At 39.3% G+C, this 13,123-nt stretch overlaps 1 protein-coding gene across 5 annotated transcripts in view; it reads left to right on the top strand.

The window, feature by feature from the left end:
- ARSB (arylsulfatase B) overlaps window positions 1-13,123 on the top strand; it is a 162,841-nt gene that overhangs the window by 70,218 nt on the left and 79,500 nt on the right. For all 5 annotated transcript variants that reach the window (XM_044384097.3, XM_057307254.1, XM_026498736.4 and 2 more), the window contains exon 5: window positions 3,709-3,952. In XM_044384097.3, coding sequence (XP_044240032.2) covers window positions 3,709-3,952 — 244 coding nt within the window. The remainder of the gene's footprint in view (window positions 1-3,708; window positions 3,953-13,123) is intronic.

Here is a 13,123-nt window from a genome sequence, read left to right as displayed (position 1 = left end):
CATCTTGGTATTGGAAATCATGTTGTCTACTCATCTGTCACACTTAGGTTGCCTGCCCTGTTCAGAGCCAAGTCCAGGTGCTGGTGCAAGGTTCTTGGACTTTCTTGCTTTTTCTTTCAGGATCCCTGAGTCAGGATGAGGAGGATGTCTCGGGTAAGCCCGGGTGAGGGAGCAATGAGATAGAAATACACACTGATGTTCAGCGTCGCTTCCAGGGCCAAGCCACAGCCCTACCCTGTTGGGAGTAGTCCTAAAACTAATGTTGTCATGGTTCCATCTTAACTCTTATCAGCTGGATAAGGATGAGGCTTCGTTGTCAGACACCGAATGCGTTTGCTTAGATCATCGGCTAACCAATGTTTTTCCATGACTGTTTTTGATAGTTATTTTTGTTCAGGAAGGAATAATAAAGTGAGATTCACCATCTGTATATGATAACATTTGTTTTATTTTGACATTTCTTTTCTGGACAGCAAAGTGTTTATAATTAGGTTTTTCCTCTGCCAGAAACATTGCTGACAAACTTTTTCCCTGAAAAAAAACTTTCAGAGCTTCCTTACTAGTTGCAGTCATCTTATTTTAATTTGGAAGTTTTTTCATAAATAAGTCAGGAAATGAAACAAGAAAATTTTCTCTTGAAAATTAATTCGTAGCAAGAACAAAAGTTAGCTTTTGCCTAAAAGAAAATTAGGGGAGAGAATGAAAAGAAATGTGTTCGAGATGGTGACGGTTCCATTGTCTTTTTAGATTTTTATTTGTCAGAGTTAAGTGAACCATATAGGAAACCATATTCCAAATGAGCTTGTTGTATTCTTGCTGCAACTGTGATCAGTTTTATGTCCAACTTCTTGAAATACTCAGGAGACTGTGCTGGAACTGACGGACAGCACCCTAGTTCTGAAGAGCCCAGCTGGGTTCTACGGCTCCGCTGCTAAGTGGCAGCCATCAGGCAGGTGCCCACTGTGGAGAGGTGGACCCCCGGCAAAGCCAGATTGTCCTCTTCGTGTCTCCGGTTGTGCCGTCGGCTCTGGGACAGGGGAGTCCGAGAGAAGAAGTCGTGCTGTGCCCGTTGACAGTGCTTTGTCTCCAGAGTGCTCTCGAAAATGTGACTGATCACAGATGACAGAATCCCTTATCATTGCTCATGGGAAACCCAGCCCAGTGAGCTGGTGGCCAGAACAGTCCCGCTCACTGCATCGGCACCCTCGCTCAAGATGCAGACACACCTCGCAGCTCCGACAGTAGCCACGGTGGCCACATTCTCCTTCCAGCACAGCGCATTTTCCCTTTTGAGTCATGCCTGAGGGGCCGCTCCTGGAGTCAGAGAGCAGACGCAGCCTTCCTCCTCCTCATCTCCACATGCATTTCCTCCACCGCCATCATCTGGTGTTTCTGTGTTGAGCACTAGCAAGTACGTGGGCCTGAAAGAGACATTACAGGATATCTCAGAAGAGTGTATCTATTTAAAATGGAGACAACTGGCATCTTCTACAAGCAGTAGAAGCCAGTATCGTTGATAGCAGCCTAGATAATAGAACGAAATTATAGCGCCAGCTTAGCCATTCTTGACCTCACGGGCAGAATGTAAACGTTTTTTTCCAGTGTACTTTAGTATAATATGAACGGCACCTCCTTTTAAGTTTGGAAATGTGGGTTATGGGTGACCGATACTCTGTGAAGTGTACGCAGTATGGAGGAGTCCCCTGTGTCTAAGGATGGTGACCTCTTGTTTTGAATATCCAGGTTTGCTCCTGTAAAATAGAAAGTGTATGTAATAAACTGGCTTGGGTGACTGTTAGGGCCTTGACTTGGTCAAGAAGAGATGTAGGGTTTAAGGAAAGGTTCTTACAAGTCTGTGATGGCAAATGATGAGACAGATCATCACCCGCCGGCGTGTTGAAGAATTGTCATCTTCATGTAGGCTAGCTCCACTCTTCTCCCTCCCTTCACGGAGCACAGAGAACCAGGCATTTCATGTGCTAAGGATTTGAACAGAAGCCCACTTGGCAGTAGAGCCTTGAATTTCTTACCCACCAGCAACCAAGGCTCCTCTAAAGGGAATTGTCATCACCCTGAAATATCATCACCTTCTGCTGTATCAAAAGGGAGAGTATACACTTTGCCGAGACTATGCTTCTGATTTTCATAGGGCACTGAAGCTTTATGTGGCCTGTAGGTATGAAACCTGCTCCATACCGGACATCAGGAACACGGCACTCTGGGGGCAGGAGACACCTGGGGAGTCACGCAGACCTTGTTCGAATCCTAGCTTTGCCACTCCTTAGCTATTTGGACTTTTCAGGCTTCTTTTTTTTTTCAGTGACGAAACGGTTATGGTACTAGACTGAGTTATAACTATTAGCTACCATTTATTGAGCCCTGAGGTGGTGCCAGGTACCCAGCCAAGCAATGATCATAAACAGTGTCATTTCATTTTCATCCTAATACCTGAGCTAGGAATTCTCATCTCCGCATTGAACATAAACAGGTGGCGTAGTGCCCTGGGTCCCACGGCAAGTGCGTGGCTGGCATCAGGCTTCAATTCCAGGCCTCTCAGACTTCAGATTCCGGGAGAGATAATAATAATAATAAATAAACTTTAAGTGGTGCCTGGTGCATAGTAGGTGCTTAACAAGTGACAGTTCTTTTCCTTTTCATGTGTTTCCTGTGGCTTCGGTCTTGATTTCTGCGTTGGATTTTTACCTATGACGTTCTACAGACATTAGGTCTGCCCTCCTGCCCTCCTGTGGTTCATTTGGGTAGCAGTGATTTGAAAACAAGATCTAATTGAGGTGTAGTATGTATACAAATAAGGTTTATTTCAAATGTATCTGTGGAGTCCCCAGGTGTACGGATACTTTTGGGGATACCAATGATTCTACAACCTCAGTCTACAAGAAATAGCACTTTTTTCCCTCTACAGTCCAACTTAATTTCTGAGTTCCACCCAGCTGGTAAAATACTTAATTTCAGTCGCTCTTGTAACTTCTCCTCTGGCTTCAACTTCAGCGGTCTTGGAAGAGAACCTTTCTCTTCCCTGGCACAGTGCATCAGATGAAGCTTTGTCTTGCCATGCTGTCCAGAAGGGAGGAATTTTTCTGGCAATTATTTTTTCCACCTGACTGCTGTGTTTACAAGAGACATTTAGCCCACTGGAGAAATCTTCAACTTTCACGCTTAAGAAAGAGTTCAAATCACCAGGGAGTAGAAGTTTAATTTAGTTACCAGTGTAAATGTTAGAAAGTTTTTCCAGGTGAGTAAAATAAAAAGGTCCCCACTTAACCAGCAGCTTTAACTCACTGAGTGAAATGTCACTTGAGGTTTCTTTTCGTGGATGGGGAGGGGCTCAGTGTAGCTGGATTCTTTCTCTGTGTTACACAAAATTACACACATGCATTTGCAACATAGTTGTTGATTATCAGTACAGGGCTCTATCCCGAGCAGATATCCTCGGGGGACTTGCGTGTTTTTCAGCGACCGTATCCAAGGGGATTTGAAGGTCTCCTGTCAGATTGGTGCCTTGCTGCACTCTGTTTATGTCTGTGTAATGGAAGGGGTGTCGAGCAGGAGAGGGGAGGTTGGTATGGGAGTGGGTAAGGAGGGGGCATCTTTTTTAGTTCTTAAGCACCATTTAAAAGCAATGTAGAAGCCTTCTGTTCTTAAATGTGTCTAACGTTTTCCTCATGCAAAGATCTAATTGTGTTTCAGATAATGGAGGACAGACTTTGGCAGGGGGCAATAACTGGCCCCTTCGAGGAAGAAAATGGAGCCTATGGGAAGGAGGCATTCGAGGGGTGGGCTTTGTGGCAAGCCCCTTGCTGAAGCAGAAGGGTGTGAAGAACCGGGAGCTCATCCACATTTCTGACTGGCTGCCGACACTCGTGAAGCTGGCCAGGGGAAGCACAAACGGCACCAAGCCTCTGGACGGCTTCGATGTGTGGAAAACCATCAGGTACCCGCTCGTCTTCCTTTTTCTCCTCCCAGGGCAGAAACTGCAAGAACAGCCTGATGGGATTGAGGGAAAATGATAGCTTTTGTGTGAAAATGGTAATTCGGCTTACAAATAAATAATTTTTTTAAATTAGAAATGTCTTTAGAAACATTGTAAGTATATATTATTTTAAATTCTGGATTTGAGATGGCGGCCCTATGTTTTACAAGAAGAGGAAGGTTGTCTTCTGCTGTGCACCCTCTGCAAGTGTTTTTTAAGCAGAGAAGCTTCTCAAAGGGGTAGGATAGGGTATTGTTTGTCCTGCAGGGGGTCAGGGGACCTGCCTTCTTGTCTGCTAGGAGAATGGAGGACCACGCAGGGGATAGAGCTGGAATGTGAGCCAGGGAGTAGCTAATGGGCACCCATTATGAACCACCCCTGTTTTAGGGGTGGAGGAAGTAGGAATGAACAAGACAGGACGATCCTGGCTTTCATGGAGCTTATCAGGGGATGAGGAGAAGAAATAAACAAGTAAACACCTAAATAAGCAAGTAGCAATAAACACTATGAAGGCAGTAAAACAGCGTGTTGTGATAGAGAGAGCTGGCAGATGTAAGGGAGGTTCACTGGGGAGCAGAACCCCGATGCAGCTTTGGAAATGGTGGCAGTCCTTTTCCTGTTTAGCCACCATGGTGTAGAAAAATGGCGCCCAAGGTGGGGAGGTACACACCTTCCAGGGTGCAGGAAGAAAGCAATAAACTTGGATTTGTATTTAATTTTATCTTACCTTTGTTTAACAATATGTTTTTAAGGTTGATAATATATTAAAAGATGAGTACATATATCCAATTTATATAAGTGTGTATATATTGAAGGTTTTCTAGCGCAATAGTATTTAACCTTGGTTTGGTGTTACGGAGGGAGAAAAAGTGGCTGATTGACTGACTAGTCCCTAGTGGATAGGAGGAGACAATCTCCTCATGCTCTCTTCTTCATCCCACTCCAGATGTCCATCTCAAAAATAGTAGGGTTTCTATTCTTAGGAAATATGCAGTGGAGTAGGACTAAAGGGTCATGATAACGTGTTAACATATGCTCAAATGGTTCAGAAAAAAATTGTGTCTATGTATTTCAATATATATTTCAAGACATACAGACACAGTGTGTGTATGTGTATGTGTGTGTACAGAAAGAAAGAATATATATCAAGTCAAATATTAACAATATGATAATCTGGGTAAAGGGCATAGGTATTCTTTTACTATTTCTTATTTTTGCAACTTTCTTTAAATTTGATATTATTTCCAAATAAAAAAAATTTTTTTAAATAGGTGATTCTGGCAACACAGGGGCCCACCTTTCCATAAAGCCAACCAGCAAGAATCAAGTAGTTATCTTCCTTAGATAAAGTATTCCGTCTTCAAATCACCAGTCTCCACTGCCCCCCAAATCCCAACCCAGGCCCACTTCATTCTTTTATGTTAGTACGTGGTCTCTGTAGACATTTAGGTTTATAATCCACAGTGCATAGTCTGGCTATATCATAATCTAACCAGTCCCAAGTGCTAGATATACTCCTTACCTCTGATCTTTATGTTATCAATTTTTATGTAAGTAATATTCAGTATCAAAAATAGTAGGGTTTGGGGTGCCTGGGTGGCTCAGACGGTTAAGTGTCTGACTCTTCACCTCAGCTCAGGTCTTGATCTCAGGGTCATGAGTTCAAGCCCCACACTGGGCTCCACCCTGGCCAGGGAGCCTACTTAAAAATGTAAACAAAAATAAAAATAAATAGTAGGGTTTGACATAAGATTGCTTTATGCAAAGGAAGTTTGACAGCTACTAAAGTTTTAACGTCAAAGTTGTAAAATTTCCTATGAGCTTAGGAATGGACGAAAGAAGCATTCAGCAGGGCTCTTCAGCCTCTGACAAGCAGGGAGTCTATTGGTGCCTTTGTAATGAATCTCATCCGGGAGGTGAGGCGAGGGAAGGTCTTCATCTCCTACAGACCCAGGGGAAAATTTGATTAGCTTTGTATCCTTTTTCTTTCAATTATTTTGCAATGCAAAGTTCCCAAGTTTTCTTTAGAGAATTTATCAAATTAAAAAGATCTTTTCTCAAACAGCAAAATTTAAAGCATCAGGAAGCTCTTTCTTTACCTTTCCCTATTTTCCAACTGTTATTTCGGTCCTTCTTATGAATCATACTATTTCGGGGGGAAAGTCCTAACCAGCCCCACATTGTCTCCTCCTATTCTTGCCTGAGAAGTAGGCTTTTCAGTTTGGGTTGGATGACCAGTTCATGTGATTTGCCATTTAAAGAGAGCTCAGCCATATCCATGTCATTGAACAGCTAAGCCAAGCAGTAAACAAAAGTTTTTTCTCTCATTAGTTGTTTTGAAAGTTTATCCTCATTATTTGCTCATTCATACAAGATGACATTTTTCTTTTTCTTTAAAATATTTCTGCCCCTGTTCGTGATCTGAACTTGAGATGTACACATGTGTTCTGTGGTTACTCTATTTTTATTTCATTTCCCTGAGTGTCAGTAATATATACTCATTGTAGATAATTTACAAAGTACAGACAATAAAAATAATCACCCAAATGTTACCTGGAAAAAGCTACCGTAAACATGTGTCATATTTCCTAAAATTTTTCTTCTTAGCATTTTTAACTACCTCTTTTTTCCCTCACTTAACACATCATCACTTTGACCGTGCCATTCAAGAAACTCATCGCAAACATTATTTCAATGACTACGTATTCTGTCATATACCTTCATATACTTAACCAATCCCTTAACATAGATTGATTTTTATTTTTTTTATCATTAACAACGGAATAGACAATTTCTTCATGAAATCTCTGTCTATATTTTGGATTTTTCTCATTAGATAGAAATTATTTAAAATTAAATTACTAAACTAGAGAATGACTTCTATGTATTGATTTAATTTTTTTTAATGTCACCCAGTTTTATTGCATACATTTTTAGTTTCTTTTTCTTGCGTTGCTGTGGAACACAAGCCTTGAAAAAGTTTGCCTAATTTTGGAGAGTGAAGAAAATAGGTATCAAGTTAAATTTGAAGGTTGATTTTGTTAAAATGTGTATATATTTCATCATTCAACTGTGAGGCAATAAGTAGCAACCAGAGATTCAAAGGACGTACATGCTGGGTGGTTTGTGTTCTGTTGTCCAGTGAAACATGTCTGACACCTTTCTCTCCTCTGACTGACTGACGACCGGTGAATTCAGAATGTGAGGAAAAATAATATAATTTAATTTCATTATTCCAGCTTTATTGAGATGTAAATGACATAAAACATTGTGTGAATTTTAGGTGTACCTCATAATCATTTGATACACATATAAACTGGGAAGTAATCACCACAATAAGGTTAATTTATTACCTCTCATAGTTACTATTTTTGTGTGTGTGGGGAGAACATTTAAGAGCTACTCTCTTAATAACTTTCAAGTATATGATACAGTATTGTTAACTGTAGTCAGCATGTTGTACATTAGATCCCCAGAACTTACTCGTCCTACAGCTAGAAGTTTGTACCCTTTGACCAACATCTCCCCATTTCCCTTACCCTCCAGGCAATGGCAACTACCATTCCACTCTCTATTTCTAAGAGTTCAGCTCCCTTCCTTTTGTTTTTTTTTTTTTTCGATTCCACATATGCAAGATATCCTACAGTATTTAGAGATGACCATTTTGAAAGCATTTGACAGACTTCATAACATTGTGTTCCCAAAAAGTACCAATGTACTCTTACTCCACTGGTTAGTGAGAATTCTCATCTCCTTCACAAGTTTTCCTTATATAGCTTTTAAAAACCTCTTTGTTAATATCATAGGCAAAATCATCTCATTTTAACTTGAATTTTTTGATTATTAAAGAAATTAGTTTTTAAATGTTTTATATTCCATTTGTATTTTCTCTTTTGAAAATGTTCCTGACTTTTTACAGTTATTTACTGAAGTTTGTGTTTTCTTGCTGAAATCGGTTTTTCTTTTGCTTTTTTGGTCCGAAGTCTTTTTCTCCACCGGAAATGCACTAAATATTTTCTTCCAAGTGTGGTGCTTTGATTTTCTTCCATATAATTCTTGCACTGTTGAGAGATGATTGTGCGTGTTATGTAAAGTCAATATCTAAATCAGAGGAGTGGGTTTTTTTCCAGATTTTTGGTTCATAGACCTTTTTGAGACTCTGAAAGCTGTGAATTTACAGAAGAAAAGTATCTAAACATATGCATAGAAATTCAGAAAGAATTACTTTTTGTGATATTAAACACTGATTATACATTCTTTTCTATGTGATTCCACATAGAAAAATATGAGAAACATTCTTTATAAACTGTCTCATAAATTTTTTTTAAAGAAAATCTGTTACTTTTTTTTTTTTAAGTTGATGTAATTTTTTAGTACTCTCTACACCCAGCGTGGGGCTCAACTCACGATCCCAGATCAAGAGTTGCATGATCTTCGGACTGAGCCAGCCAGGCACCGCCGTCTCTTTAATTTTTAATGCAAAAATTAATACCTACTTTATGATACAGAAATAGAACAAAAATTCCCAAACGAAGCAAAACTTGAACTTCAATTCAGCTCATCGCTAATTTCACTGTGAAAGCTGTTGAGGTTTGACTTAAAGAAGTAGGAGAAAGTTTTGTGTGGTTTTTATATGACAGCATATGAGTCATGCTTGACATCCAATCCGTTTTTGATTTTTGTTTCGTTTTGGTGGCAAAAGTGTTGTAAAATCCTGGCTTGCGAAAGCACCCATAGCAAATGGAGTCAAAACTCCGCGGTGTACTTTGCCAAGTGAAGGTAGGCTTAAGTTGAGAAATAGTTGAATTCAGTTGGAATAATTTCCTCTGTCCCCAACTCACTGAGGCTGTTGTCTTTGGCAAAGTCTAAGTCTTTGATGTTTGTCCACATCACCAAATTTTGGATTATATAGCCACATTTCAATCTTAAGGTTCTATGGATTACGAGTAACCTTTAAAAGTTTGGCACATGTTTGCTGCTGCCTGCAGAGAAACTGGAAAAAGTTTGGGCACCCTTAACTCCAGATCGGAGGAAGTCTCTCTTCAGTGTTAGAAGGATACTGAACTCCTGGTGACCCATCTCTTATGGAACAGGAGCTCTCCATTCTCGAGCCGCATATGTAATATTGACTGCACGGCTTTAGCCAAGGGATACGGCCAAAAGTATCGTCCAAGTATGCTGAACCATGAGAGAGCGGGCTTTCCTTTTCTGTGTGGAAAAAAAAAAAGTAAAATTTCTGCCCAAAGTTTAATTAAGCATTTCAAGACTTTGCTCTGGAAATCCAGGACATTTCTGTTTAGTAAGTGAAGAACTACTCTCCTTCTGCTCCTATGTCTTGATGAAAGGTCCTGAAAAATGACTCAGCCCCTCTGGCCTTGAAGTTGATGCTTCTCACAGCATCAGGCAGACCGTCATCCGTTATGAGTGGCGCAACATTTGGCACCCACGACTGCTGATAGAGAAAGCATCCAGTCACACTGACATCTGGAGCTTCTTTTTCCAAAACAGCAAAAACAAATGGACAGCCAAATGTCAGAGATGTTTGATCTGTGCCCGGGGTTCTGGAACTATCTTCTAGTCAGATATTTACTTGGAATGCCAGTTTCAAGATAATGCTAATTTTTGAAAATTTCAAGAGGGTCTCATGAAATAGGAATCCCAGTAGCAGAGTTGGCTGTGCTGTGAGCATCAGAGGTTTCGCTAGTTGCAGAGTTGTCCGTTCCTCTTAGACCTGCTTTCAAATATTAAAATTTTAGAAGAATTAGTGGTTCTGGGGCGAGTGATACTATTTGCAACAGGAGCTCCTTCAACCACTTCAGTTTTCCTTCTGTTCCAAACCATAGTGCATGTTATCATTTGTAGGGACACAGCTTCTCCAAGTTCTTTCCAGTTCTGTATGGTTTTTCTGCTTTTCAACTTGGTAAGCAGCCTGCAGGGTTTTTAAGATATTTTGAAGGATCAATATCTCACAGTGTTTTTTCTCCTGCTGCTTTTTTTTTTAACTTATTTTATATTTTATTACACTTAAACAAAAGTAGAATGCCTAATCTTAATGGCGGGTATCGTTTTTCTTTCTCGTTAATGGGAAACTCTTCTTGATGTTATAACATGACAATAGTGACAATCAAATCTTATCTGATGATGTAAAATATCTTAAAAACTTAATAACTTAAAAACTTAAAACTTGGGGTGCCTGGGTCGCTCAGTTGGTTAAGTGTCTGCCTTTGGGTCAGGTCACGATCTCAGGGTCCTGGGATTGAGCCCCACGTTGGGCTCCTTGCTCAGCGGGGAGCCTGCTTCACCCTCTCCCCCCTCCCCTTGTGTGCGCACTCTCTCTCTCAAATAAATATGTAAAGGCTAACAACAACAACAACAACAAAAACAAAAACTTAAAACGTCGCCCAGTATGGATTAAATTTCAAGAGGAAAACTGAAGGGAAAATGAGTCGCTTTTAACCCCACTTTCACAGATACCGTGAAGGCCAGTGAAACATAACGGTCAATGAGCCAAAGGTTAAGAACCTCTCAACTAAGATGATACTTTATTCCAACTGTTACCAAGACAACCCAGACTGATTATTGAATAATTATTGAATAATATTTACATTGTTATTATTATTGAATAATGTTTCTGTTTTCACTGACTTGTAGTACCACTTTAATTATATTTTAAGTTCTTATTACTACTGTTTTCTGTCTTAGTGCTGTCTGCTTTAGTCCACTGACTTAGCTGTTCTCATGTTAACACCTCACTGTTGTAATGTGTAATCTGTTGTAAATATGCATTTTGGAGTATGTTTAAATACCTGGTAGAGATAGCTATCGCGTCTCCATTCTATTTTCTTTACAAAATTTTCTTGACTAGTCCCACTTTTTAAATTTTTTTCTGGGCTCTAGAATTATTTTGTTAAATTTAAAAAAATCCTTTTTATAAATTAAGTTGAATGAAATTAAACCTGAAAATTAATTTGGGAAGAATGGAGATATCCAGTCTTCTTACCTGGACTCTTAAAGTTGTCCTCAGTTTGCTGATGCTCCTTTCATTTTTTTTTTTTTTACATTATTTTTTCCTCTGTATTTCATTTTGGATAGATTCTATTGCTATGCCTGCAATTGTATTATTATTTTTTTCAATGCCTAATCTTCCGTTAATTCTCTTCAGTCTCTTTTTCATCTCACCCTTTGTAGGTTTTCACTTCCGGAGGTTCATTTGGGTCTTTTTTCTATCCTCTGTGTCTCTAGGTAGCTTTATGAACATACAGAATACAGTTAAAATAACTTTTTTGTTGTTGTTAAAGATATTTTAATTTATTCATTGGAGGGGAGAGAGGGCGAGAGAGAGCGGGGGCATGAGCCGGAGGAGGGGCAGAGGGAGGGAGAGGGAGAAGCAGGCTCCCCACTGAGTAGTGAACCTGATATGGGGCTTGATCCCAGGACCCCAGGATCATGTCCTGAGCCGAAGGCAGACGCTTAACTGCTGTGCCACCCAGGCGCCCCTGATTTTTAATTTAATTCTGTTGTGGTCAGAGGACATACTTTATACTATTGAGCCCTTTTTAATCTGACCTTGGCTCTACGTATGATCTCTCTTGGTGTCTGTGCCGTGTGACCTTGAAAAAGAATGCAGGCTCTGTAGTCGTTAGGTATACGGTTAGGTTTTTCTTGGTGATCCAGTCAGAAAACATTTTGTTTTAGTAGATGAGTTTATGTATATTGCTATGACTGGTATTTTTATTCCTAGCTTTGTCGTATTGTCTTGTTATATTTACTCTTATCTTTGACCTTTGATTTTTTTTTTTAGTTCTTTTAATATTTAGAATGATTTATATCCTATTCTAATGTTCACCTTTATCCGAATATCTTTACAGACTGCCCTGATTTATGATTTTTTGACTTTGTGATGGTGCAAAAGTGATATACATTCGGTAGCAACCATACTTCCTAGTTTGACTTTTGATCTTTTCTCTGGCCAATAACATGTGGCGTGTCGCGCTCTTGAAGCGCTGGGCAGCACGCCACGGCTCCTAGGCAGCCGTGCAATTGTGAGGGTAAACAACCGGTATGTTGACAGCCATTCTGTTTTCCACCTGCAGTACAGTATTTATTAAATTATCTGAGGTATTTAACACTTTATTATAAAACAGGCTTGTGTTAGATGATCTGCCTAACAGTAGGCTAATAGGAGTGTCCTGAGCACATTCCAGATGGGCCAGACTCGGATGTTCCATAGGTTGGGTATATTAAATGTATTTTCACCTTATTATGTTTTCGACTTAAAGTGGTTTTATTGGGACATATTCCCATTACAAGTCAAGGAGGATCTGTATATAATTCTTAGTCCTCCGTTTTCCTTAGGTTCTCCTATTTGGTTTGCTATCTTCAAATGGCATTTTTGACTCCTACTTATTACTTATAGGGAAATTAACTGGTGTATTTAACTCAATCCTTTCATGTGTCTCTTGCCGTCTTATTCTTAGTTGTATTATTTCTACCTGGTCAGAGCATATAATACATAGAATATTGTTCTTCTGTCCTCATTCACTATCTTGTTTTAGTCTTAGACCTACATCAATATATTCCATGCTAACCACTTCTCAATTTCTAAAATGTTCTCAATTATCTCTTATTTGGAGGAATTAATTCTTTAATAGATTTCTCAGGATTCTTTGAATTCTTGAGTATTTATTAAAGCGCTTTCTACAACCTTGATAACTGAAAAACTGTTGAACTGATATAAAATCGTTGTCTCATACTTTCTTTCCTTGAATTTCTTGAAAATGTTATCCCACTATTTGTTTTTTATGATGCTGTTGATACATTTAATGTCAAGATGATTTTTTTTTTCAAGTGACTTGGTCTTTTTGCCTGGAGGCTAAGAAGATTTTATTATTATTTTGATTTAAAGTCTAAGACTTTTTTATCAGCTCTGTCTCAAAGGGGACCATGTATATTCTTAGATATACAGTGAGTTCTTTCAATCTGTACATTCAGATCTTCTATTTCAGAGGCTTTTGAATTATAGTTTTAAATATTATATTTCACTGTTGTGTTTCTTCTTCAGGGACTGAAGTTATAAATTTTATTGAATCTTATTTACATATGTTTTAGTTCTGTTTCTCTCTGATCCTTTTT

This window comes from Ursus arctos, unplaced genomic scaffold, assembly GCF_023065955.2.
Source record: "Ursus arctos isolate Adak ecotype North America unplaced genomic scaffold, UrsArc2.0 scaffold_5, whole genome shotgun sequence".
Lineage (NCBI taxonomy): Eukaryota > Metazoa > Chordata > Mammalia > Carnivora > Ursidae > Ursus > Ursus arctos.
This window is presented reverse-complemented; position numbering and strand designations above follow the sequence as displayed.